At 40.9% G+C, this 26,500-nt stretch overlaps 1 protein-coding gene across 1 annotated transcript in view; it reads right to left on the bottom strand.

Annotated features, from left to right (window-relative positions):
• The window catches only part of WWTR1 (WW domain containing transcription regulator 1), a 144,133-nt gene that overhangs the window by 23,024 nt on the left and 94,609 nt on the right, over positions 1-26,500 (bottom strand). The window contains exon 4 of the mRNA XM_010356839.2: positions 3,288-3,490. Within this exon, the coding sequence (XP_010355141.1) occupies positions 3,288-3,490 (203 nt within the window). The remainder of the gene's footprint in view (positions 1-3,287; positions 3,491-26,500) is intronic.

Below are 26,500 nucleotides of genomic sequence, written 5' to 3'. Positions count from 1 at the left end.
TAAATTTTGCCAGCCTCCCTTTCTACTGTAGAAAGAGAGCATAGCCTGGGGTCTTGCTCCCAGAGAGGCTCGGTTGGTAGAAGGGCAGGTAGGTCTAGGCCTACCTGCAGGGCATGGGTCCCAAGAAGACAGGCTGTGCAATTAAGGCTGCCTACAAGCAAGAGGAGAGCCAGAGTAATTACAAACTGTTCACTGAGCAAGGGATATTCAGGCAGTTGTTGACTACCCAGGACATAGGGGTAGGACAGACAGAACAAACAGAAGCCTACAGATAATCTTTAAATTTCACCAGGACCACCATTTCCCCCATCTCTCCAAATTCCTATCAGATGTTGGAAGGCAACTAAACAAGTGAGCCAAAGAGCACTTATAATTCCAGTCCATTTCCCGCTGCTGCCGTGGCTTAGGTTCAAAAAGTGAAGCAGAGAATCACCAAAAGAGTTCAAAAAATCCACCAAGATGAAACACACAGTCCACACCTGAATATTGAATAATCAGGCATCCTGGCAAATGGCCCAGAAAACTATTATAGAACACTCCAATGCCATTAATTATATGGTCTTAAATCATATCTTTGACAATCAGGAGCATGCTGCTTCTGCATGGGGAAGAAATCTGTCATGATTAAAAAGTCTATTTAGACCTTTTCCTGTACACCATAACAAAAATAAAAAGGCATCAGAGGCCGGGCGCGGTGGCTCAAGCCTGTAATCCCAGCACTTTGGGAGGCCAAGACGGGCGGATCACGAGGTCAGGAGATGGAGACCATCCTGGCTAACACGGTGAAACCCCGTCTCTACTGAAAAATACAAAAAGCTAGCCGGGTGAGGTGGCTGGTGCCTGTAGTCCCAGCTACCCGGGAGGCTGAGGCAGGAGAATGGCGTAAACCCGGGAGGCGGAGCTTGCAGTGAGCTGAGATCTGGCCACAGCACTCCAGCCTGGGTGACAGAGCGAGACTCCGTCTCAAAAAAAAAAAAAAAAAAAAAAAAAAAAAAAGGCATCAGAACACCAGAACCATCCACTCCACCATTCCATCTCCTCCTAACTACAAACACACACACACACACACACACACACACAGAGTAAAGGCTGAAATACGTGAGCCTCTGTGAGCAAATCTGGACAACCTTTTCTCCTGCTTCATATACACTGCAATTGCTCACTAAGATGCAGCACAACGCCCCGCTTTCCACAGCCTCCAAGGATCAGCATTTAAGGAACTTGGTTGGCATTTCTGTAATATGAACCATCAGTACTACATCCTGGTTCAAAGGCACCTACAGCTAGAATAAAGGAAACAATTTGGGCCACTTTTCCCACTCCTTTTCAGAAATACTTTCTGTGGGAAAGAAGGAGGGGAAGCAAGAGAAAGAGAAACACACCCGCAAAAACAGAGAAGCAAGTCATTCTTTGTAGAATGGTCACATCTTTGTGTAGAAAAGAAAAAACTCACTAAAGCTCATTTAAGTATTTAAGTATAAAACTGAGAATGTATAAAATGCTGTTGGAATACTGTTTACCCTACATTATAAAATAGAAAAATTATTCCAAATAAAATTATTATTCAAAGACAGAAAACCATTAATAATATAATTATTTCTCATCAAGAAACATGACACTATATATCTAAAATCAGTATAAACAACCGTTAGCCTGAAATAACCATGAAAGTTCAAACATAAATCCTCAGGGTAAAAGAGACAACTGTAGTTACCTAATTATTAAGTTGTATGTCTCAAATTTGGAGGAAAGTTCAGCTGAACAATGAAGCACAATTTATATTCATTTTCCTCATTTTCAAAGACTATATCTGAGAAATGATTTTAATTTACCATGCATTTTAAACCTCACAAAATATAGATTTCTTATATCCCAGAATTTATTTGATGAGAAATACATTATTCATTTATGGAAGTCAATGTGCATTTTTGAAAGCATCAAATGTAGCTTTGAAAAAACAGCGTTTACTCTAACACGCTCAGTCCTTTGCTCCAAGAAAGTTCTCTGGAATGTTAAAACTACTTATTTCTCTGATTTCTCTAAAGTAGCAAAAGGAAGTTATTCAGTATCTTGCTTCATGTGAGTCACAAAACAAAGTCTGCAAAGTTAAAACAATAAACTGAAGCTTTTCTCCCCAAAATGTAGCCAGAAAAAAAGTATGAGACCTGCAGACATGGGTTATATTAGTTTAGCAACATAGAAGAAAGAATTCTGCTCTTCCATAGACCAAGCCACTGAAACAGGGAGAGAACTGTGGGTTCTTTTAGGGATTCTCTTGTAATCGTTTTTGAAGTACAGCACTGAGCCTGACCCACAGAGGGCACATGGTAACATACTCCTGAGTGACGGAATAAAAAGTGAATGAATGGAGTATGGCACAAAAGTGCCTGATTGCTGCCCAGGCATCAATCAGAGCACTCTGTTGGAGTCCATATACAAACCACTTTCCCTTCTCATTCTCCCTTCAGCTTCCCTCTTTTTCATGCTCTGTGGTGGACCAAGATTCTTTGTCATTTTTTTCGAGGAACATCCACTCCACTATCTGCTTGAATCTAGGGTAGTTCTCTGTGACTACTTTGACCAAAAGAGTATGGCAAAAGCGACTCCATGATCATTTCCAGAGCCAGGCCCCACAAAATTGGCAACTTCTACTTCCTGTCTCTTAGAATGCTTTTTCTTGAAAACCCAAGCTGCTGTGTAATAAGTACCACTACTCTGAGATCGCCACACCATAGATCCCAGGCTTTTGTTCCAGCTAAGCCCAGTCTTCCAGCAATCCTCACCATCATGCCACCCACTTAGGTAAAGCCGTCGTGAACTAGGCAGACCAACCCACCTACCAGTTGAATACCACTAAATGACCTCAGTCAATGCCATGTAGAGCAGAAGAATAGCCCCAGGTGAGCCCCTTCCAAATTCTGACCCACAAAATTGTGTGATATAACGAAATGGCTATGTAAGCAACTACATTTTGGAATAATTTGTTACACAACAACAGACTCTTGTCTCTCTACTTTCTCCTTTCTCTCCTCCTAAAGACTAGCAGTGGAAGTCAAAGGCAGCCATGCTAATACAGCTCATCCTTGTACTCTTAAACTTGATTCTGAAAATGCAGGCAGAACACTGAGAGAAGAAACTAGATTCTAATCAAGAGGCTTGGAGTAGGGCTTGGAGCCCTATTCTCTCTTTTTCTCTAGAAGCATTACCCTGAAGGTGAGCAGCTACCTATCCATCAGCTTTGGCACCAAGGCCAGGGAGCCTCCACCAGACACCATGGAAGGCCATACCTGCCTCATGAGCTCCTCTTGGCGCATTCGAATCCTTTCTCTCTCCATCTGGATTCTCTGAAGCCGCAGTTTCTGCTGCTGCTGCTGCTGAGTGGTCAGCGCATTGGGCATACTCATGAGCCCTGCGGGTGGGTTCTGAGTGGGGTGGTTCTGCTGGCTCAGGGTACTGGGGGCCATCTGCTGCTGGTGTTGGTGATTCATCACTGCAGGAGGGAAGAACATACAGATTAATGACCAGGGCCCACAATACCTTATCAAAAATAGACCATCAGAATGTTTTGTGCTTTGGAGTATAGATTCCTGAGATTCCTTCCAAAGTACTTTCCTGTTAACCATTACTGTTTAAGTAATTATTACCTTAATTCAATTCATGGAGGCTCGAATACTGGCCCCAATCCTGACTCATCTAGTCTCGGCTTTTGTTTCTGTTAAAATCTCATTTCACACTTCCCTGTCTAGAGTACACTTTAAGCCTTACATAGAACATAGTGGTCTAAAGCAAATTCCACAAAGGTTATCACAACTTATGAGATAATTTCACCAGATCATCTGTGTGTGTGTGTGTGTGCATGCACGTGTATACTTTTTCAGTTCATCTGTGTGTTTATGGCAGAGGTAAGGAAGGCATGTGATCTTTGGTACACGAACCAGTGAATTGATAAGCAACATGTACCACAAAGCACCTAGATCAGGAGCTGACATATAAGGGGGACTTCATTAATCCTTTGTTTGAAAAGCATGCCACAAGGAAGCCTGAGCTATGAGCTAAACTCAGGAACAAATATCTGATTGAGAAAAAAATGTTTGTTTTTTCAAAGGGAGAAATTAGTGAGAAAAAAATTACACAGAAATGCTAAACATGTTGTGCCTGGATAAAGACATGAGAAATATTTTAAATTTTTTAAAAATTCTTTATTTATCTGCATTTAACAACCATACAGCATATACAACTTCACTTTACGGCCAGGAGCAATGGCTCACGCCTGTAATCCCAGCACTTTGGGAGGCCAAGGCGGGCGGATCACAAAGTCAGGAGATGGAGACCATCCTGGCCAACATGGTGAAACTCCGCCTCTACTAAAATACAAAAAAATTAGCCAGACATGATGATGCATATCTATAGTCCCAGCTACTCAGGAGACAAAGGTAGGAGAATCACTTGAACCCGGGAGGCGGAGGTTGCAGTGAGCTGAGATCGCGCCACTGCACTCCAGCCTGGTGACAAAGCGAGACTCTGTCTCAAAAAAAAAAAAAAAAAAGAACTTCACTTTACAAAAATAATTTTAAAATCCTTAAACAAATTTTATAATTGGTATTTCTACAAAAATGCATTTTTAAAAGTGCTAGTTTTTCTCAAAATTGTTTACCAGTCAAATTTGCTTAACTTCTGCTGGGCAATGTCATGTAATGAAGAAAACCATGCTTTTCAGTCTATTTCCTCCTAGGTCAACATCAAAGACAAGAAGGTACAATTTTATATACTCACTTCATTTCTGAGAAAAAAATTCTCAAGTTTTGCTATATTTGGTATCACTAACTTTAAAACACTTAATAATATATGTATATTTTTATAATATTTCATATATATGTGCATGTTTTAAACATAGAGATGAGACTCACTATGTTGCCTAGGCTGGTCTTGAACTCCTGGGCTCAAGCAATCCTCTCACCTTGGCCTCCCAAAGTCTGGAATTGCAGGTGGAAGCCACCACATCTGGTGGCTTAAGTTAAATATTTTTAATCTTCAGTTTGCTATGGATATTATGTAGAAATATGATTTACAAGTAAATTTCCTTAAATGAATTTAAGTAGCTGGAACCTCGATATATTAAATGTATGTATTAAATGTATAATATATGTGTATATTTGAACATATATATATAATATATATATATATATTTGAAAGACAATGCCAACACTGAAGCTTTTCTAGAGAAGAATAGACTTCTTTGAGGAAGAATTCAATGGCAGAAATTTCTCTAGGATGGAGGTGAGGGTGGGATAAAAACATTCTTTTTTATTCATACACTCACTGAAATTGTTATTGCAATTCCTACTGTGTGTCGTACACTGGGCTTAAACTTGGAAAAGTAGCTCCTGCCTTCATGAGAACTAATGGGCTGGTGGAAGGGAGGTATGAAGAAATGAGATTTTTATGTGTGGCTTATGGAATGTGAAACTGTTAGGCTACATAAGGAACCTGGGAGATTATCTAGTCCATCCCCTTATTTTATGGAATAGGGACTATAACCCAGAAAGGTTAAGGGATGTGCCCTGGTTAGTGGCAAGTAGAGCCAAGACCAAAATCGAGATCCTCTTGTACCCCGTCCAACTGTGCTTAGCCACCTTCTGTCGCATCTGAGACTGAAGAAAAGTAACGATTGCTGAAGCCTCAGAGCAACCCTGTAAAGACAATCTGCTTTCAATTGTTTGCAGGAAAGCACCACACACATAGCAGGCCATCAAAATAGGGACCCAAATGTTGCTTGCGTTACTAAGAGGGAGGGTTCGAGGAGAGCCTGGATAGATTTACAACTCTGGGCCCAGTAACATGCTAGTAAAAGGGAAGATATCAGCATATATTGCCTAGACAGTTAGGTTTCCCTCTTTAGAATTAAGCCCGCCACCAAGGATTCTCACCTCCTGGCCCAATCCCAGGTACACAGGGAAAGCTCAGGAAACGATCTGATGAATGAATAAAACCAGCTGGGCATTTCTTACACTCTTAGATTAAGAACAAGAGAAAAAACACAGTCATGATTGATGCTGAAAAACCTGAAATGAGTATTTCACTTCTAGAGCTTGTTATAGTATAATTACAACTTCTACTTGAAGGCCTGGGGTGGGAGGTAAAGGATTGTGCACAGATGGTGTCACAGGGGAAAAGTTCTCTTAAGTACAGATTCAAGTAAGACAAAATCCAGACATCCAGAAGGGTTTAATTCTTGAAACCTATGTCATCCAGGAAAGAGAGGCACAGATGGAAGAATGATAATTATTTCAAGGAACAGCCATTTCTGAGCCTTCTATAAAAGTATGTTCTTACTCGTAGTTATATTGAATATGGTAGTATCTGATACATCTACTAAAGACAAAAAAGATGCCCAGTAGTTCTGGTATCAGAAATCCCCAGGTTAGGAAAAAAAGGCTTCAAAGGCACAAGTTGTTAACCTTATGTTGTTGTTGTTGTTGTTGTTGTTGTTGCTGCTGCTGTTGTTTTGAGACAGAGTGTCACTCTATCACCCAGGCTGGAGTGCAGTGGTGCCATCTTGGCTCACTGCAACCTCTGCCTCCCAGGTTCAAGAGATTCTCCTGTCTCAGCCTCCCGAGGCGCTGAGATTACAGTCGTGTGCCACCCTGCCCCACTAACTTTTGTATTTTTAGTAGAGACAGGATTTTGCCATGTTGGCAGGGTGGTCTCCAACTCCTGGCCTCAAGTGATCCACCTGCCTCAGCCTCCCAAAGTGCTGGGATTACAGGCATGAGCCACCACGCCCAGCCCTATGTTAATTTTTATGACTTTTAGATACTTTGAAAAATTTTAAAACTGACTCAGGCCTGGTAACTTACTGATGTAACAAATTCTAGTAGGACTATCATCAGTCACTTAGGTAGACTGCCCTTGTCGGTATACAAAATGCTGCATTGGGTGTACTCACAAGCAATGTACTGTGTTACTCAAAGCCACATAGCAACCAGATATTGCTCAGTAGATTTTATTAATATCTGAGTCCTAATCTGGGGAAGTTTCAGACTTGGAGAAGAGCTCTTCCCAAGCCATACCTATGGGAGTCTTCAAAACACTTGCCCCTACATGAGACATTGGCAAGAAGTAATGGTGGAGACATTGATTTCTTCCACTTAATTTAGATTTGATCTTTCAGACTAAACATCTCTCATTATTAACTGTAGAGTCTGGAAAAGAGTGGAACTTAGATGATAGCTTTGTTTTCAAAGTAAAGCACATACCAACAGAGCAGTTTGTACAAGGATATTCAAAACAGTATTGTTTATAATTGTAAAAGATTAAAAATGATCTTAATGTCCATCAGTGGGAGATATGGTCCATCCATTTAGAGAAACTCTGTGTGATGATTCCAAAGTTTCTTAGAGATCATCCAGAAGGGGAAAAACCCAAAGGACACAACTGTATCTATAAGCATGTTACTATCTGCGGTTAGAAAAGGTGGGGCATATTATGCATGTGCAGCAAATCTCCACAGAAGGATACACCTGAGACTGGCAACAGCGAGCACCTCTGCAGAAGAAACCGGGTACCAGGGATGGGAGATCTTCCTTCTCCTTTTCTGTACTATTTTAAGTTTTCCTACATGAATTTATCTTTTAATGTAAAACATAAGTGAAAATAAAAATTAAAAAGCATAAAACAAAAACATGGCCATATAAGCAGCATCAAACTCAAGATTTTCTTGGTAGAGTGAAAGAAAGAAGCCCCAAATTATCTGAAAAACAACAAATACAGCTTAGACTATAATCAAGACTGTCAAAGCTGAGACTCTGCTTGGTGCAACCTCTCCTTATGGAGATGAGGAAACCAAAACTCAGAGAAAGTGAATTTTATCAAGGTCATAAAACTGGTCAGTATCCTAGAAGCCAGATGACTTGACTCAACTGAGGAACCCACGATTCAACTTGCCTCTCTGCTTCCTCTAGTTGTTTAATTTCAAACCATACTGAACCATCATTGACACTGGAACTAATGAGCTTCACCGGTGGTTGAGATTCTTTAAAACCACTGCTTTTGATATTGGGGGCAGAGGAGGCCTGAGGCAGAGAAAAAGAGAAACAGAGTCCTCAGCAGAGCATGGGAAGGCAAAACATCTAAATTTGTGATGAACAAAATACTCCTTGGGATAATATTCCAGAACATTTTAGGGAGAGAACAATAGTTCCATTAAAAAAAAAAAAAAAAAGAGCTAAGTGAGGTCGCTTCTGCCTGTAATCCCAGCACTTTGGGAGGCCGAGGCGGATGGATCGCCTGAGGTCAGGAATTCGAGACCAGCCTGGCCAACGTAGTAAAACCCCGTCTCTACTAAAAATACAAAAAATAAGCTGGGTGTGTTGGCGGGTGCCTGTAATCCCAGCTACTCGGGGGGCTGAGGCTGCAGAATGGCTTGAACCCGGGAGGTGAAGGTTGCAATCACCCGAGATCGCGCCATTGCACTCCAGCCTGGGCAACAAGAGCGAAACTCCGTCTTAAAAAAAAGAAAAGAAAAGTCAGAGTATTCCAAATGCAGTATCTGAGGCCAAGCCGGATTAGGGCAGACTGCCACAAACTGCCTCAAAAAGGCTAAAGACCTCGTCAGCTCTAGACTGTTGCCAGTCCCCACAGAAAGGAGTAACCCAAACAGAAGATTTCTCCATCGAAGCAGGAATGCATCAAAGCTAAAGCAGGGACATCTTTTCTGTTTTTCCTTCCAAGAGAATCAGAATTTAAATTTAGATTCCCATTTATCTTTTTCTTTTTCATTGTTTTCATCTCCTTTTCCTTTTTTCTTTTTTTTTTTTTTTCTTTTTGGAATAATTCGCTTTCTCTTCTGTGTTAGGAAATTGATAAAACCATGCTCTGCAGATTTGTGACCAGAAACACTTAATTGGTATTATTCATTATAAAGGAAAACATAACCAAAAACAAAAACAAAAAACAAAACAAAACAAAAACCACCCATGCCAAGGCATCTGAGATACAATTCAATGACTGTGTCCTTGGTGAAGCAAACGGTCAACACGGGAATGGGGAGGTGGTGGGGGTTATTCATGTTGGACATGACCCTCTGGTGAGTGCTGCCTGCGACGAGGATACACTTGGGTCATTTCTACAAAGCTCTAAGTGTGTGTTCAAGGCGAGGAAGTTCCCTGAACTCAATTCTAAGCCAGCACAAGATTTGCTGTATAAGAAGCAAACATGGAAAAGGTAAAGGCTTCAATCCTGAACTTTTGCCTTTTGCAACACCAGGAAACAGAGAGCCACAGCTCATAGAGAAAGTGCTTTTGGCCGCTTCCCTAAGCCAGGAGCTGCAGACGATGAGGGAGGCCAGTGAATCAGAGGCTGCCCAGAGCGCCTCCTGGAATGTTTCACAAATGTCTTTTTGGCCTCAGCGGGTTTCAGTGGCTTGCTCTTCTATGTCCTGGGCTTGCTTCCCTCATTTTTAAAATAGGGTTTAGTTACACACATACACATATACAATGCCAAGTGAAGAAAACAAAACCATAAGGGTAAGCTCAAGTACGAAAACCGTAGCAGACAGGCCTGCAAGGGGCTGGCTCTGAGTGGATCATGGAAAGAACAGCTGGCGCCCAGTGGCTAGAAGTCACACCTAAGCCCTAACAAGACGCAGCAATTACTTGACTCCCTTCAAATCCTTCTCCCCAGTTCACATGTGAGTCTTGGAAAGTGAAGATGAGTATCTTAGGCTAGTATGTGTTTCTTGTTGCATCTCCCTCCTCTCTCCTTTTGACAACAAACTTTTCAGTGGAGGTATCTCTACTCTTGGCACTTTGAGGTGAATTTAGCTGGGCGTGCTGGCGCATGCCTTTAATCCCAGCTACTCGGGAGTCTGTGGCAGGAGAATCGCTTGAACCCGGGAGGCAGGAGGTTGCACTGAGCTGAGACCATGCCATTGCTCTCCAGCCTGGGCAGCAAGAGCGAAACTCCATCTCGAAAGGAAAAAAAAAAGAGAGAGAGTAGAACAGGTAGAGGCTGACGTTGTTTTTAAAACCTGAATGCAGTCTCTTCAAAATAGGTAAATATGCAGCATTCAAAGACACACACTGGGTAATGCACTTGATATGGCATCTGGGAAACTTCCTCCTTGGAACAAGGGTTTAATTCAGTTTGATATTTGAGCAAGTTCATAGAAACTTCATCAGAAACACTTTCCAGGAACCTAAACCCAACATGAGAGGGGAGCATAAGAGCTTCCAAAAGTTAGAATGCAAAGCTTTACAATCACCTCATTCTCTGTCTTCTCTGTCACAGAGGATGAGCAATTATCCTGGTTTGCCTGAGACCGAGGGGTTTCCCAGGACACAGGTCACAGTGCTAAATCTGGGGAAGTCCCAGGCAAATGGGATAGTTTGTCACTCTAGGCCTGTGGCTGGCCACAGACCTAGGGCTAACTCAGGGCAGCAGAACTCAAATTTCCTATTTCCACCCTAATGCCTTCCCTTAAAAAGAGAACGAGGTGCCACTACAAAATGACCATTCATTATTCAGAACTGTCAGGCTGTCCAGATTAGCTGTCAGTGCGTCCTCCCTGGATTATAAGTAGGTGGTTGTCCTTTCGTATCCATATTACATGATAATCGGAATGGGAATATTACATATTTATTTTCTCTGTAATTTTCAAAGGAAATCAAGCACTGCTTATTATATTTATGTCATATATATGATATATGACTGCATTATATCACCCATAAACATGCACTTGGTTAAGTGTGAAAGTCAGGAAAACCTTTCCTGTTGGACTCCTGGTTGAGCCATACACCTGAAATGAAGCTCTTTTAAGAAACATTGAACTATTCTCTTCCTGTGATTTGAACTAACTCTCATATTCCTGGACTTGTGCTCTTTATAAAGAAGATCTGGGAAGGAGCCAAGTCTCCTGCTACCCCTCGGGACCAATCACAATGATATGGATCTTCCTTTCTTGCAAAAATGGAACAAAAATAATTTTAGTGTATTTCAAATCTGATTAAGGCACAGAGTAGGCACTAAATACATTCTTCCTAAAGTAAGGTTAAGGGGGGTTAGAAATTGGTAACAAAATATCAGTTCCATTTATAGGAAAATGATCATCATAGGCTTTTTAAATTTCAAGTAGAAACATAATCAAGATGACAACTCAGAAAAAAATGGAAATACCCCACCTGTAATTCTTCTTCTCTTGAGGATGCATTTTAACCCTTACCCCTAGAGTTTCATATGGGAATATTTAAAGAGTACCACATTCTAGTTGTTGCTTCCTCTTACTTCTAAAGCATAGTTCCCTGCTTAGCCCCATTTCATTTTGAGTTTCACTCATGATTTACAAACCCATCACTTTCCCCACAGCACTCATTACAGGTGAGGGCCATGTATTTACCCGACTTTGTGCTATCACCATAGAAATTCAGGATAGAAGTGTCTTAGTCCATTTAGACCAATGGTTCTCAAACTTTTCTTTAGTAGTAGAATCCTTCTCCAGAGCCAAGTATATGGCTCGAAGCAGAGGCTATCCTTATGTCCCAGGGTTCTTTCATCAGCTGAGGAAATGAGCACTTAAACATTGGCACCTTTGACTGTCTTCTCGAAATTCTCTTGGTTGTGCTTTCACTCTGCTTTCCCTTCAGGCACTTCTCAAGTGTCATGATGAAACTTTAAACAAATGTTTAAAACACATTGAACAGGGCCCAGCTTTTGGAAACTGAACACTAACTAAGGTTAGCTTCTGCTCACATCCCCCTGAGATTTTAGCATGGACCTCTGGGAAGATTTTAAAACCAATGATTTAGATTAATTCACTTATTTTAGAGATGAGGAATATTGGAAGATTAAATGCCTCAGCACAGATCTCAGGAACAGGCTGCGACAAACCTAGGAAGCCCAGAACGCCTGCTAGAATGCTGCAGCTGGCATTAGCTGCACGGATCACCAATCACTGCCCAATCCTTTTTCACAGTCATCAAAATATACATGATAAGTTAAATTTGGTGAAAAGTCCAAGTAGTGTTTCCTTTTCCCTATTTCACGAAAAAGTCTAAAGCAGACTATTTTAATTAACTGATTTACTTTAAAATGATGGGATCAACGTGAATCGCATGTTTTGATGACACCATTTGTGTGATCTCACTTTATAGAAATGGTAGAGCACTTTGTTTTTCAATCCTCCAGAAACAAAAAACAAAAAAGACAAAAATCAAATAAACTTTGAAAACTCACATTTCATAATTTAGAAAGACTTATATATATGGAAAGGAGAGGTGCTGCCATCAGCCAACGTTAGACCTTCTGGCATAGCGGCTTTGGGGGGATAATGATACACAACTCAAAGAAGCAAGCCAAAACATGCAGGTGTAAATCGTTTCTGATGCATGTGCAGACTCAGCCACACCAAGCTTTAAAAAACATTTCAGCATCAAGAGTGTCTGGGTGCAGCTGCGGGTCTTTTCCTCTGTTTATGGGCCGTCCATGGCTTAACTCATGTGAACTGGCCAACGTCAGGTGTCACGCAGCCCTGTCTGATGGAAAACATATGTCTACAGAGGTAGGAAGAAAAACCCAGCCACAGTCCAGCCTTGACTCAGTCACCATACAATGAAGGGGAAAAAAAGGGCTGCAGACGCGTCTCTCGCCCTCCTTGTGTCTCTCTCAGCTCCTGCCAACAATGAGCCGCTTGTTTCTCTTATTTCCCAGAAACAGTATTAGCCATCCAACAAGGTCAGCAAAAAAAAAAAAAAAAAAAAAAAAAAAAAAGCAGCTTTTCACTTCAGGGTGCATTTGGTTCCAAAAATCTGTAAAGTATTAAACCGAGAAGTTGTACTATCCCAACTTCACACTGAGCCCTTTATTCCAATTCTGGGTGAGAATAACTGCAGGGAAATTTCTCAGCCGGCTCAGTTGATAAGGCACAGAGCTCTGGAATATATGTTCATTCAGCCACACTTTCCCAGCTTGACTGTTTCAAGCCTTAAAACCACTTCCAGGTACCCCAAAGCTTGCCAGATGGGCCTTCAGTTCTCCAGATGCCCCAAACTTGTCTAGTTTTAGACTTGTAACCCAAGCTTCGTTTACTTCACAGGAAACCCTGAATTTTTAGCACTAGGAAATGATTTTCCTCCTTGCTATCCTGTCTGCCCATCCAAACAGTAATGTAGTCCACAAACCAGTGTGCAAGTATCTAGGCAACTCTGCTTTTTCAGGTGTAAAAATTGAAATGCCTGTAACACTGGCTTTTATATTTTCATAATAACTGCATTACCCCAAATGTATATTTTATTGGCATTTACAGGATTCAGACATTAGTTCTGATCATTATAATATATCCAGGGAAGACTAGGGGAAAAAAATCACAGCTTTCTGGCAGGCTGATTTCTTCTGGATCCTTTTGACTGCAAAGAAATCATCTTTCTTCCACCTAAAGTGGCATCAGAATGCACTACTCTGACTCCATTTGATTGCAGGGATATCTCAAGATTTATCACAAGTGGTCTGTGGCACGAAGCACCTCTGTGGAGTTAGTGAATGTAGAAAAACAATTGTCTAGCCTGTGGAAAAGAGGAAATTTAGTGCTTCACTTTGCTGCTTCACAAAGTTTTCCTTATAATTTTGAATATAATTCCATGGTTGGGCAATAGCAGTACAACTAAAACTGTTTTATTATCTTCAGACAATAGGTATACTTTTATCCAGCAGGAAATGGAAACTCTGATTCATGCATTTATTTTTCATTAGTCAGTAGAGAGTTTATTGTAGCTTTTTATTGGTTAGCTTTCCTGAATCATTTTAAAACTACTCCAGGTGCAAAGTATGGCAGCCCAAGCTAAGAGAAAACGAATCCACAGCTGTGTTCCACAAGGAACGGAGGAAAAGTTGCCAGTGTGAGTTGCTAGTTTTTAATGTGTGCATGTGTTTTTTAATAGCATGCCCCTTTAGTAAACATCTTTATTATGGAGAGCATGTAACGGATACTAAGATTCCAAGAGGCAGTCAAAAGACTTCAACGATTCATAAAAAAGAACATGCAATTAGTAATAAAATATGGCAAATTATCAACTTCATAAGGAATCACACAAATGCAAATTAAAGAAAGAGCCTTTTTTCAGCAATCAAATTAGCAAAAACAATAGTTTGGTTTAGGTGCTTTGCATTGGGCCAGGACCACTCAGGAAAAAAAAACAAAACAAGATTTTAACCAGGGGTAACAGGATTAGGAAATCTGGTAGAAGTAAGTGCCAAATTTTGGAAATTTGTATATATATGCATTTCGTTGAGGACTGTACCCATATCTTATAGGATTTCTAGTAACCCCAAAAAAGTTAATTACCTTTGAAATGAAAAGCATTAGAATATTAATAGTGGTGGTGTTTGGCTTATAAAACTATCGATGATTTTTTTCTTTCCAATGATCTATGGTTCACCTAGCTATTCATTCCTCTTGTTTCTCGGAAGTAGAGATACGATGATGAGCAAGACAGCAAGGTCCCTGCCCTATAGGAGATTACAGTCTAGTGAAAAGACAGGCTATAACAAATGTATAGAATAATTTTAGTGATAAGGGATTTGAACAAACAAATGGGGAGCTATTTTAGGCAGGGAAGTTAAGAAAGGCCTCTGTGAAGCAGTGATGTGTGCTCTAAATCTGAATGAAGTATGGAAATCAGGGTAGGGGACAAGTACAAAGATCCTAAGGTGGAAACTGTGAGCTTGGAGTACTTGTGCAAAATCAGAGCAGCCCATGTGGCTGAGGAGCAGAGGGTGAGGGGCTGGGACCAGGTCCCTTGGGGCCTCTTGCCTGTGGTGAGCACTGTGGTTGGCCTCTATAACAGACTGATAGAAATCTCCTTCCAGCTGACTGCTTGGACTGCATGGGAAACTGCTAGATTATTTCATACTCTATGGTAAAATTTAAAATTCTGAAGAAATCCAGAGACGAAGAAGCTCTGGGGGCACACAGTGAAGTTAAAAAGCGTGAAGGAGGCCAGGTGCAGGGGCTCACGCCTGTAATCCCAGCACTTTGGGAGGCTGAGGTGGGCAAATCACAAGGTCAGGAGTTCCAGTCCAGCCTTGCCAACATAGTGAAACCCCATCTCTACTAAAATTACAAAAATTAGCCGGGTGTGGTGGCGGGCGCCTGTAGTCCCAGCTACTCAGGAGGCTGAGGCGGGAGAACTGCTTGAACCCGGGTGGCAGACGTTGCGGTGAGCAGAGATTGCGCCACTGCATTCCAGCCTGAGACAGAGTGAGACTCTGTCTCAAAAACAAACAAACAAACAAACAAACAAACAAACCATGAAGGAAAGAGGCCACTCCTTGGGATCAATGCCTGTCAGTTTGTTGTCTCTCAGCCCTGTAAAGTGGTTCAGGATCTTTGGGAAGGAAAGGAATAAGGTTTGGGGCAGGGATAGGGGAACAGAGAGACACCAAAGCAGCTCTGCTTTTAAACACTTACAAAGAGGAGATTCTGATCCCAAGCAAAACAAAATAAAAGCCTGTAGCTCTAAATTTTATTTGAGAAGATGTGTCAAAAGGAGCTTCCTTCTTAAAAATGAAAACAAAACACACAACAAAAAAATTACAACTCTAAATTTTCTAAATGTTATCTTTGAATCAAAATGCATATGTAGTATACACTCATTTTGGTCTTCTGTGAACACTGGCTGGTGCTCTGAGATCATGCCACCACCCAGTATTTAAAAAGACTGTAGAAAACCTCTCCCATAAAATTCCTAGTGTTCACTACTGGATTTTTATTTTTATTTTTTATTTTTTTTGAGACAGAGTTTCACTCTGTCACCCAGGCTGGAGTGCAATGGCATGGTCTCAGCTCACTGCAACCTCTGCCTCCCCAATTCAAGCAATTCTCCTGCCTTAGCCTCCTGAGTAGTTGAGATTACAGGTGCCCACCACCACGCCCAGCTACTTTTTGTATTTTTAATAGAGACGGGGTTTCACCATGTTGGCCAGGCTGATCTCGAATGCCTGACCTCAGATGACCCGCCTGCCTCGGCCTCCCAAAGTGCTGGGATTACAGGTGTGAGCCACCGTGCCCGGCCACTATTGGATTTTTTTTCTTAAGGACATTTTCCCCTAGATCACAGAGTCTAGATGACTTATGGGGAAGTACAGGAGAACTCCCTCTTACATCTCTGTATCTAGAAAAACTACATTTCTCTTCAATACCATGAAAGCCTTTATCTCTTGAATGATCTGACTCCTATAACAGAGCATATTATCTTCTTTACAACACCCCAGGAATCTCACAGCCAAATCTGTAGGTACCTCTAGCAACCACACAAGGCCCCATGGTATGCATTTTTTCCCTGGCTTTATTTTTTTCTCAGCCACAGTCCTTCTTTACCCCAACTTAATTCAATTATTTATTTTTATCCTTTTGAATTACATGTTTTGGCCTGGCACAGTGGCTCACCCCTGTAATCCCAACACTTTGGGAGGCTGAGGTGCGAGGATCACTGAGGCCAAGAGTTCAAGACCAGCCTGGCCAACATGGTGAAACCCCGTCTCTACTAAAAATACAAAAATTCGCCAAGCGTGGTGGTGTATGCCTGTAGTCTCAGCTACTGGGGAGGCTGAAGCATGAGAATCACTTGAACCAGGGTGGTGGATGTTGCAGTGAGCTGAGATCACGCCATTGCACTCCAACCTGGGCAACAGACCAAGGCTCCATCTCAAAAAAAAAAAAAAAAAAAAAAGAATTACATGTTTTATAAGATGCAAGAGTAGGGAACAAATGAATGGAAGCATCATAATTTCATTTTAAAACTACCTGTGTGTCAGTCACAGACTGCCCTCAATGAGAAACTTGTAACCTGTGAATGGGCCCCAAGCAGTACACCTGCTGGTCTAGGTCTCAACCCCAGGACTCAGGATAAAGTGAAGGAGAAATGGGTTTTTTTGTGGTCTTGAGTCACACTGAGACAGTCAACTGCTTGTGACTCTAATTAACATAGCCCTACCTTTTGTAAATAAATTTTTTTAAAAACCTAGGTGTGTGTATATAGCTGCACAGATATATTATATATCAAATAAATAATGTTCTGTGAAGCTTAACTGAGCAGGTTGGAAATTTTACTTGTTAGTCATCCCAAGGGGAAGACTTTACATGATTTTAGGCCATACCTTATAGAGATCTGGTAGACCAAAGAGCCTTTCCACAGATTTCATTAGCTTTACAGAAGATACTCATTAGAGGAGCCATCTGGCACAAGCACACTGTGCTGCCCCCATCCCACCTTCCATGACTCTACCTTCACCAAGTGATCAAAGCTAATGTCACCTATAGTGGGACAAATAGTGTGCCTCCTGATATGATTCAATGAGAAGAACACAACATCACTTCCATGGTATTCCTGCCAAAAATGTATAACCCAAACCAAAATCATGAAGAAACGCTGGACACATCCAAATTTAAAAATGATTCACAAAATAACTGGCCTATATATTCCTCAAAAATGTCAAGGTCCAGAACAAAAGGACCGAAGACTTGTTGCAAATTAGAAGAGATTATGGAGACAAGACAACTAAATGCAATGTGAGATCCTCAGTCACATCCTGGGCCAGAAACAAAAATAGTCACAAAGGACATCACTGGGACAACTGAAGACATTTCAAATCTGGGCTATTAGATAATAGTATTGTATCAATGTTAAATTTCCTGATTTTGATACCTATACTGTGCTTATATAAGAAAATGTACAGGCCGGGCGCGGTGGCTCAAGCCTGTAATCCCAGCACTTTGGGAGGCCGAGATGGGTGGATCACGAGGTCAGGAGATCGAGACCATCCTGGCTAACACTTCACCTCGTCTCTACCTCTACTAAAAAATACAAAAAAAAAAAAAAAAAAAAAAAAAACCGGGCGAGGTGGCGGGTGCCTGTAGTCCCAGCTACTCGGGAGGCTGAGGCAGGAGAATGGCATAAACACGGGAGGTGGAGCTTGCAGTGAGCTGAGATCCGGCCACTGCACTCCAGCCTGGACGACAGAGCGAGACTCCGTCTCCAAAAAAAAAAAAAAAAGAAAATGTCTTTTGAGAGAATATAAGTATTTCTGGGTAAAGCAGAATGATGTCTCCAACTTTGTCTCAAATGGTTCAGGAAAAAGTATAGATAGATAGATAGATAGATAGACAGATAGATAGACAGACAGATAGATAGATGCAACTGTGGCTACGTTTATAATCGAACAATGAACAAAGGCAGATCTGGGGAAAAGGCATATGGGAATTCCTTAGACTAAACTTGAAACTCTTCTGTAAGTTAACAATTCTTTCAAAATAAATACTGACATTTTAAAAAATAAAACTTCTCTATACATACCCCAAACCTCCTGGAGACTGAGAATTCTCAGTCCAGCAGGGACCAGAGTAACTGTGTTATGTATGGGCCATTGTTCTGTGGCAGTGTTGATCTTTGAGGAAACTCCTATTAAACAATGCTTTGATAACTGATTGGAATTTGGATGGAACAGAATCCCAGCTGTAATCTGTGCTACATAATTCTGATACTTCATACTCGTAGTTCCTTCCAGCCTCCCACCTCTATCCCCAACCCCAACTGTTATTTAAAAAATTCTAATTTTAAAACATAGAGAGGAAGACAGGACAGAGAGCTACCCCACCAGACTGGTTGGGAACGTCTTTCAGAAGAAACACCCCTGGGTAGCTGCCCCTGAGGACCAGATACCCAGAATAGGAAATTGCAGGTTTTCCTGGGAAAGACCTGAGACACCAAGAGAGTTGACTGTCAAGCTTGAGATCTGTTGTGAAAGGTCTTTACATCCCAGGGTCAGAGCTAAAGACATTGTTCCATTTTGGTCTTCTTGATAGGAGGAAAAATGAGCAAGCTAAGGGTAGAGGACGGAGAAGGCACCAGTGAATGCAAACATATGAAATAAGGAATGCCTCAACCAAAGCCATCTGATTTTAATATATCATAGTTTCGACCCTGAGATTCCCTCAAATTGCAGAAAAAATATAATGTGCACTTAAAACTAGAGGAGACACAGAGGAGAGGAGAAAGCACAAGCAAAGAAGACATGCTGAGGATCCCAGAAGAGAAGTCTCCTGAGGGGCAGCCCTAGACTGCAGTGTCCCAGGCAGATACGATGTAGGGAAGGTGTCCAGAAACCTTCAGCTTGGAGCCGCCCTCAGCATTTGTTTTGTTAGGATGGGATGATCCGATTCCATTTGGAGAGAAATTATAGTTCCATTCTAATTAATTCAGCCATTGCAGCAGTTGATATGGGAGAAATTAAGAGAATATTTTTCTTGACATTTGAAGTGTGAGCTTTGAAGCAGCTAAATGAAGGTCTTGTGAACCAAGACTAAATCAGCCACATTAATTTTTTTTAACTTTATTTCTTTCCAGCTCTGCAAATATTTAAGTCTTGGCAAAATCCAAAACTCACAACTCACTCTTCACTGGTGTCTGAGAAATATAATACTGAAAAGGAAAAGGACGAAAATAATATGGAATGAAATGCATGACATGTACTGGGAAGCAAAATAACTTCCAACAAAACTTCCATTTATGGCTTAGTCAAAAACATATGGATATACAAGCTGAAAAACAGAGTTAGTGGGAAAGCTAGGTGGCTGGTTAAAAATACACTTTTTGTGGTAATGTTACATTATTTTTTAAAAGACAGTAACACCTCCCAAAAATCCCCTGCTCCAGGATCTTTAGACAGTTTCTTAGTTTGATAAAGCAAACCATGTCAAAATTGTATTTTTAAAGAAATTTTTATACTTTATTCAGAAACATTCCAAAGAAACTGGAAAAGTGAGGAAATTAAAGGTGGGCACAAAAATGTATGTGCAAGAAAATGTATTGAAACATCATTTATAATGATAAAAAATATAATCAACCTACATGTCTCTCAATGGAAGAACTGGTTAAATAAATTATGGCATTATTGGTTTAATAAATTCACACAAGGACTATTGCAGCCATTAACATGATGTGATGGTTTATGAACAAAAGAAATATGTCCAAGTCAATTCATAAGTTAAAAAAAAATGAAGATAATGAGAATCTAGTTTGTAGCTATCAGAATAGTAAAGGCTATAAGTTTGATCATAGATATTATTGGCCAGGGTATGGGGAAGGAAACACACTTTATTGGCAGGGGTGTCTATTGGTATACCTTTTTGGAAAGAAATGGAACAACAGTTTTAAAAACTGTAAATGTACATACTCTTGGATCCAGGAATTCCACTTCTGCAAAATTATCCTATACATAAACAGCACATGGCACAAGGATTTATGTCCAAGGATGCACACTGTGGCATTGTCTAATAATAGTGACCAACCAGAAAATAAACTAAATATCCAGCACACAGGACTGGTTAAACAAAGTATGGTACCTCAGTGGAGTGGAACATGACATACTGCTGACAAAGAATGAACAAATCTGTAAGTACTAATTTGGAAGGCTCTCTAAGATATGTTAAGTTTTAGAAAGACATACTGTACATGCCCAAGCACGCATGTGTATGTAGTGCACATCTAGAAGAATGCTCAGGAAGCTGGTAGTAGTGTTCCCCTGGAGAGGAGAAAAGGGCTGGGGGTCATGGTGGGAAGGAGACTTAATTTTTCATAAATACCCTTTGGAACTATTTGGATTTTTTGCCATATTAGTGTGTTACTTTTCTAATTAAAACAACTCATCAAAAAATATTATAGAAAAATATTTACTGGCCAGGCGCAGTTGCTCTCACCTGTAATCCCAGCACTTTGGGAGGCCGAGGCGGGCGGATCACCTGAGGTCAGGAGTCCAAGACCAGCCTCGCCAACATGGTGAAATCCTGTCTCCACTAAAAATACAAAAATTAGCGTGGCGTGGTGTGGTGGCGTGTGCCTGTAGTCCCAGCTACTAGGGAGGCTGAGGCAGGAGAATCGCTTGAACCAGTGAGGCAGAGGTTGCAGTGAGCTGAAGTCATGCCACTGCATTCCAGCCTGGGAAACAGAGCGAGACTCTGTCTCAAAAAAAAAAAAAATTACTGAAATGGGAAGATGCTCATGGTATATTAAAATAAGCTACAAAAAAGAATACAGAGGAGTTTCCAACTATTTTTATGTTTGCATTGAAGACAGTCAAGAAAATATATGAAAACATGCTAGTGTCATTTTGAATGGTACAGTGGCTTTTTATTTTCTCATTTTTTGCCAATCAACATTTTCTACAGTGACGAAATAGCAATTATATAATATGGAAAAAAATAACATTTTTGAATCTTGCCGCTTCAAAAATGTTTAGGACCTTTATTTTTTCCTGCCTTAAAATACAGACGCACACACACACACACGCACACACACACACACACACAGAGCGGGGGAGGGGTGATCTTCTTTTTAGCACTTAAGGAGAAAGACAATCAAGCCTTTTGTTTTCCTGAGGCTTCCCTTAAATGATATTATTTTGCTGACTTCATCCTGGAGAACTATTCAGAGTAAAGCATGGAGGAACAGCTGTTCTTGACCACTGGCAACTGCAAAACACCCGGGGAATAAATTTAGACTTCCAGAAAGGAAGAAGAAATCAATCAGTTGGTACCTGGGTGGGAGAGGTGATGATTACACATACGCGGGAGCAATATTACCAGGGACGCCAAAGAGAAGATCGAAGAGAAGTGTCAAAATATCAGTCAGCACTTATCAATTTGGAACAAGTGGCTGAATGACAAACCACCCTGAATCCCACTGCCTGCCTTTCACCCTTAACTGGGTGAAATTCTCCACAGCAAGGAAGCTCCTGAGGGCAAACTTTTGGAAGTCAGCCAGTGAACAGGATGAAAACTGTCAAAATTATTTTTAAAACTCTCAACAGAGGTCTACAGCTTGGTGAAGAGATTAGACTCCATTAACAATTAATTAATTAATGTGGCGCAAACAAAGAAAGGACTGAAAAAGAAAACAAGTTTGACCTAGCTTTCACCTTCCTAAAAGGACTCCTTCTTCCCCAGGGTGTGGGGTGCTTCTCTGGAATTCGTCATGGTTTGGGCCTACGAAGGCCTGATTGATTCTCAGGCCCACTCTCTGCAAGCAAAACTGAAGCAGGCTTATACATTTACCCAGTGAATTAAACAATACATTTCAAGAATCCCAAGCTATAACTTTCCCCCTCATTTTTGAAGTTTAGTTGGTATATTTGGGGTCAGGATGCTCTGGGAAGCCGGTTCAGCATTCACTTACACAATGCTCGTGTGTGCACTAACACCAAGCACCAAAATGGCAAAAGCCAATGCCACAGTAAATGTCTATTTCAGACAAAGAACCAGTTAAAACTTGGTGAGCATACTCCAAGTCCTTTTCAAATAAATTAAAGACTGAACGTTTGAGTAGGTTCTTGTATTTTTATTATACTGGCATTTTCCCATTACTGTGCTAACACACACAATTCTTTTTTTGTTTTCTTTTGTTTTACTTTGCTTTGAGGCGGAGTCTGGCTCTGTCGCCCAGGGTGAAGTGCAGTGGCTCCATCTTGGCTCACTGCAACCTCTACCTCCCGGGTTCAAGCGATCCTCCTTCCTGAGCCTCCCAGTAGCTGGGACTACAGGTGTGTGCCACCACATATGCCTAATTTTTTTGTATTTTTTGGTGGAGACAGGGTTTTGCCATGTCGGCCAGACTGGTCTGAAACTCCTGACCTCGGGTGATCTGTCCACCTCAGCCTCCCAAAGTGCTGGGATTACAGGTGTGAGACACTGCACTTGGCCTTAACATACACAATTCTGTTGTGGCTCCCACACCTGGCTGATGATCAGAGTCATCTGAACACTTGAAAACAGCATACCTTTCCAGATTCCACCCTACATTTACTGACACAGAAATTTCCAGGGCATATTCCTCCCAGCAGCAGCCCAGGATAGTTCTTTTGGGAGCAAACAAACCACTGTATTCTAACAGTGTATGTTTAACAAATGCCCCAAGCGATCCAGCTAGTGGTAGATCTGGACCACACTTGGATAAATACTGATCTTAGAGACTAGTGAATAATCTATTTGCCACAGGCAGACTTGCTCAACTGCAGAGGCCTGAGCATTCTTGGTTTTGTCTATAATACACATGGGGCCTGGAGCCTTTTTTCCAACACACTGTTCTCCTCTTCCACCATAAAAATCTCAAGGTTCTCCTCTGTTATTCTCCCTCTTTTTTTTTTCTCTCCTTTTGGCTATTATAAAAGTAATATAACCACATTACAGAGAAAATAGAGGGAATCAGCCTTAATTCAAAGGCCTAACTATAATAACTATTGACATTTTAAAATACGTAACTGTTCATTCTACAGAAGAGTACACCTATGATGCCTAATGAGCTTTGCTTGGGTCTAGAAATACACAAATGGAGATCAAGTCCCTGTCCTCAAGAAGCTTAGTCTTGTAAAAAAAATGCAAAGAATCTAAGCAATGTATTTTTCAAAAAAATAGATTCAAAAGAATCTAAGCAATATGTTTTTCAAAAAAATTTATTTTGTTTTTCAAAAACATAGAAGTATAATTATAGCATAAACAATTTGTCATGCTGTATAAAATTAGAATGTTATAACAAAGTTTTCCATGTGTCTACATGGTCTATATCCATTATTTCAGTGCTCATAAATATATTTGTGGCTAGGTACAGTGGCTCAAGCCTGTAATCCCAGCACTTACTTTGGGAAGCTGAGGGAGGCGGGTCACTTAAGGATAGGTATTAGAGACTAGCCTGGCCAACGTGGTGAAAATCTGTCTCTATTAAGAAGTAGAAAAATTAGCTGGGTGTGGTGGTAGGCACCTGTAATTCCAGATACTTGGGAGGCTAAGCTGGGAGGATGGCTTGAACCTGGGAGACGGAGGTTGCAGTGAGCCAAGATCACACCACTGCACTCCAGCCAGGGCAACAGACCAAGATTGCATCTCAGGAAATAAATAAACAAATAAATAAATAAATAAATAAATAAATGTATTTTCATACTTCAGGCATTTGTTTACTCGCTATTATAACTAACACATCTTTGTGTATGGTTCCCAAAATATTCACCTAGCATACTACTGTTTTTTTTTTTTTTAGGAAAATTGTGGCATCAGACAATTTTTCATGGCTCATATTATTTCTTATCAAAGAAGAGGCTGGGCGCGGTGGCTCAAGCCTGTAATCCCAGCACTTTGGGAGGCCGAGACGGGCGAATCACGAGGTCAGGAGATCAAGACCATCCTGGCTAATACGGTGAAACCCTGTCTCTACTTAAAAATACAAAAAACTAGCCGGGCGACGAGGCGGGCGCCTGTAGTCCCAGCTACTCGGGAGGCTGAGGCAGGAGAATGGCGTAAACCCGGGAGGAGGAGCTTGCAGTGAGCTGAGATCTGGCCACTGCACTCCAGCCTGGGCGACAGAGCGAGACTCCGTCTCAAAAAAAAAAAAAAAAGAAAAAAAGAAAAAAAAACAAAGAAGAAATTTTCTATCTAAATTTCTAAATTTCATATAATAAAACCTGTAAGTCTCCATCACCTAATCTTAACAAAGACTCATCTACATTAAGATAAATGGAACATAGCCATGAAAATGTAAGGTTTATTTCTTTATATGCTATTATGTCCTGCTTTATTACACAAAAGAACTCAATCCGTTGATTTGGTAATTTTTTTTCAGTCTCATTTAACATATTCCTTAAAAACCCTAAAAGAAAGGAACTATAAAGAATTTTCTTTTCAGGCCAGGAGCAGTGGCTCACGCCTGTAATCCCAGCAATTTGGGAGGCTGAGGAGGGCAGATCATCCAAGGTCAGGAGTTCGAGACCAACCTGACCAACATGGAGAAACCCTGTCTCTACTAAGAATACAAAATTAGCCAGGCATGGTGGCGCATGCCTGTAATCCCAGCTACTTGGGAGGCTGAGGCAGGAGAATCACTTGAACCCAGGAGGTGGACGTGGCGATGAGCCGAGATCGTGCCATTGCACTCCAGCCTGGGCAACAAGCACAACTCTGTCTCAAAAAAAAAAAAAAAAAAAAAGAATCTCCTTTTCGAAACCCCAAAGAAGGCAGCCTTCAATAATGCTGATTAACTAGAGTACATCTGACAATAGATAGCTTCCTCAAAATCTAAGAAAATTGAGGGCACAGTGGCTCACACCTTTAATCCCAGCATTTTGGGAGGCCAAGGTGGGAGGATCACTTGAGACTAAGAGTTTGAGACCAGCCTAAGCAACATAGTGAGACATCTTAATCTCTACAAAATAAAAAGAAAATTGATTTTCTGCAGTGTTTAGCAATCAAGAAAATCCTTTTTAAACAGAAACCTTTCCCCCTTTCCTGTGCCCACCAGTGTTCCTTTTCTTCCATAAACACAAACTTTCCACCACCACAATCCTACAACACGTACAACATCCAACACCTCCACCATCCCCCAAAAAGTGTATGGGTAATTTTTTTTGTTTGTCTGTCTCTGGGTTTGTGCGTATGTGCCAGTGCATTTTAGGCTAATTTATGCTGCATAAACCACAAAGTTCCAAAAGTAGTGAGAACATCAGAGCTGGAAAAATTACAGTAGCCAGATGTGTCTGCCGTGAACTCACCATGTAAATTTGATTAAGAAAAAAACCAATGGAAAAAAGGAAAACATAAGATGCCTAAGTAGCAATCTGACTTCTAGTGAACTTTCAGGATACCTTTCTAAGTGCTTTAAACAACACAGGGCTTCTATATCCCTTAGCTGTTTTATTTGCTCTTGATACAATGTTAAGTTTCTTTGTATACTTCCTAGAGAGAAGAGCAAGCCAACTTAGCAAACCGAGCACAGACAAGATTTTCCATCTTGTCTTGAAAAGTATGCACTTAAAAGAAAAAAAAAAAAAAGAAAAGAAAAAACAACCACACATGTGTTTATAATTTGAAGTACAGCTCAAGACACAGACCTGGAGGACTTAAGACTCTGGGCTGGTGGATGGCACATCTTCAAAGGGGTGAGTGTGAGTGTGTGTGCACGAGCGTGTATATATGTAATTTTAAAATATTCCTATAGTATTGAAAATACACTCTGGTTGCACTTTACCAAAGGTTTCTGAATTGGCTAGGGCTTGCAGTCTGGTGAAGTTGCTCCAGTCTTTATTTTTCCTGTACTGTCTGGAAGGATACTGGCATCCCAGGTCAGGGTCTCATTCCAACAAAGAGCTCCATTAGTGTGTGACAGCAGCTCAGCACACCATGGTTTATGATCACTAGGATTATCACCAAAAAGCCAAAAAAAAAAAAAAAAAAAAAGCATGGCACTTTCTCTTGGTAAAAACATTAAAAAATATGGAGCTTCTTTAAGTCGTTGCATGATTTCAGCATTTGTCTGCTGAGAAATGGGAAAATCTAACACTTCACTACTTGCGGTGGGGAAAATGTTCTTCACTTAGAACTCAAAACTGTGACTGCTCTTCACAAACTCCCTCTGTGAATGACCTGACTGTCACAAGCTTGCTCCTCTTCATCTTCTCACAATTGCAGTCCGAGGTT

Source organism: Rhinopithecus roxellana, chromosome 1, assembly GCF_007565055.1.
Source record: "Rhinopithecus roxellana isolate Shanxi Qingling chromosome 1, ASM756505v1, whole genome shotgun sequence".
NCBI lineage: Eukaryota > Metazoa > Chordata > Mammalia > Primates > Cercopithecidae > Rhinopithecus > Rhinopithecus roxellana.
Note: the sequence above shows the minus strand (reverse complement) of the source record. Positions and strands in the feature narration are given on the sequence as shown.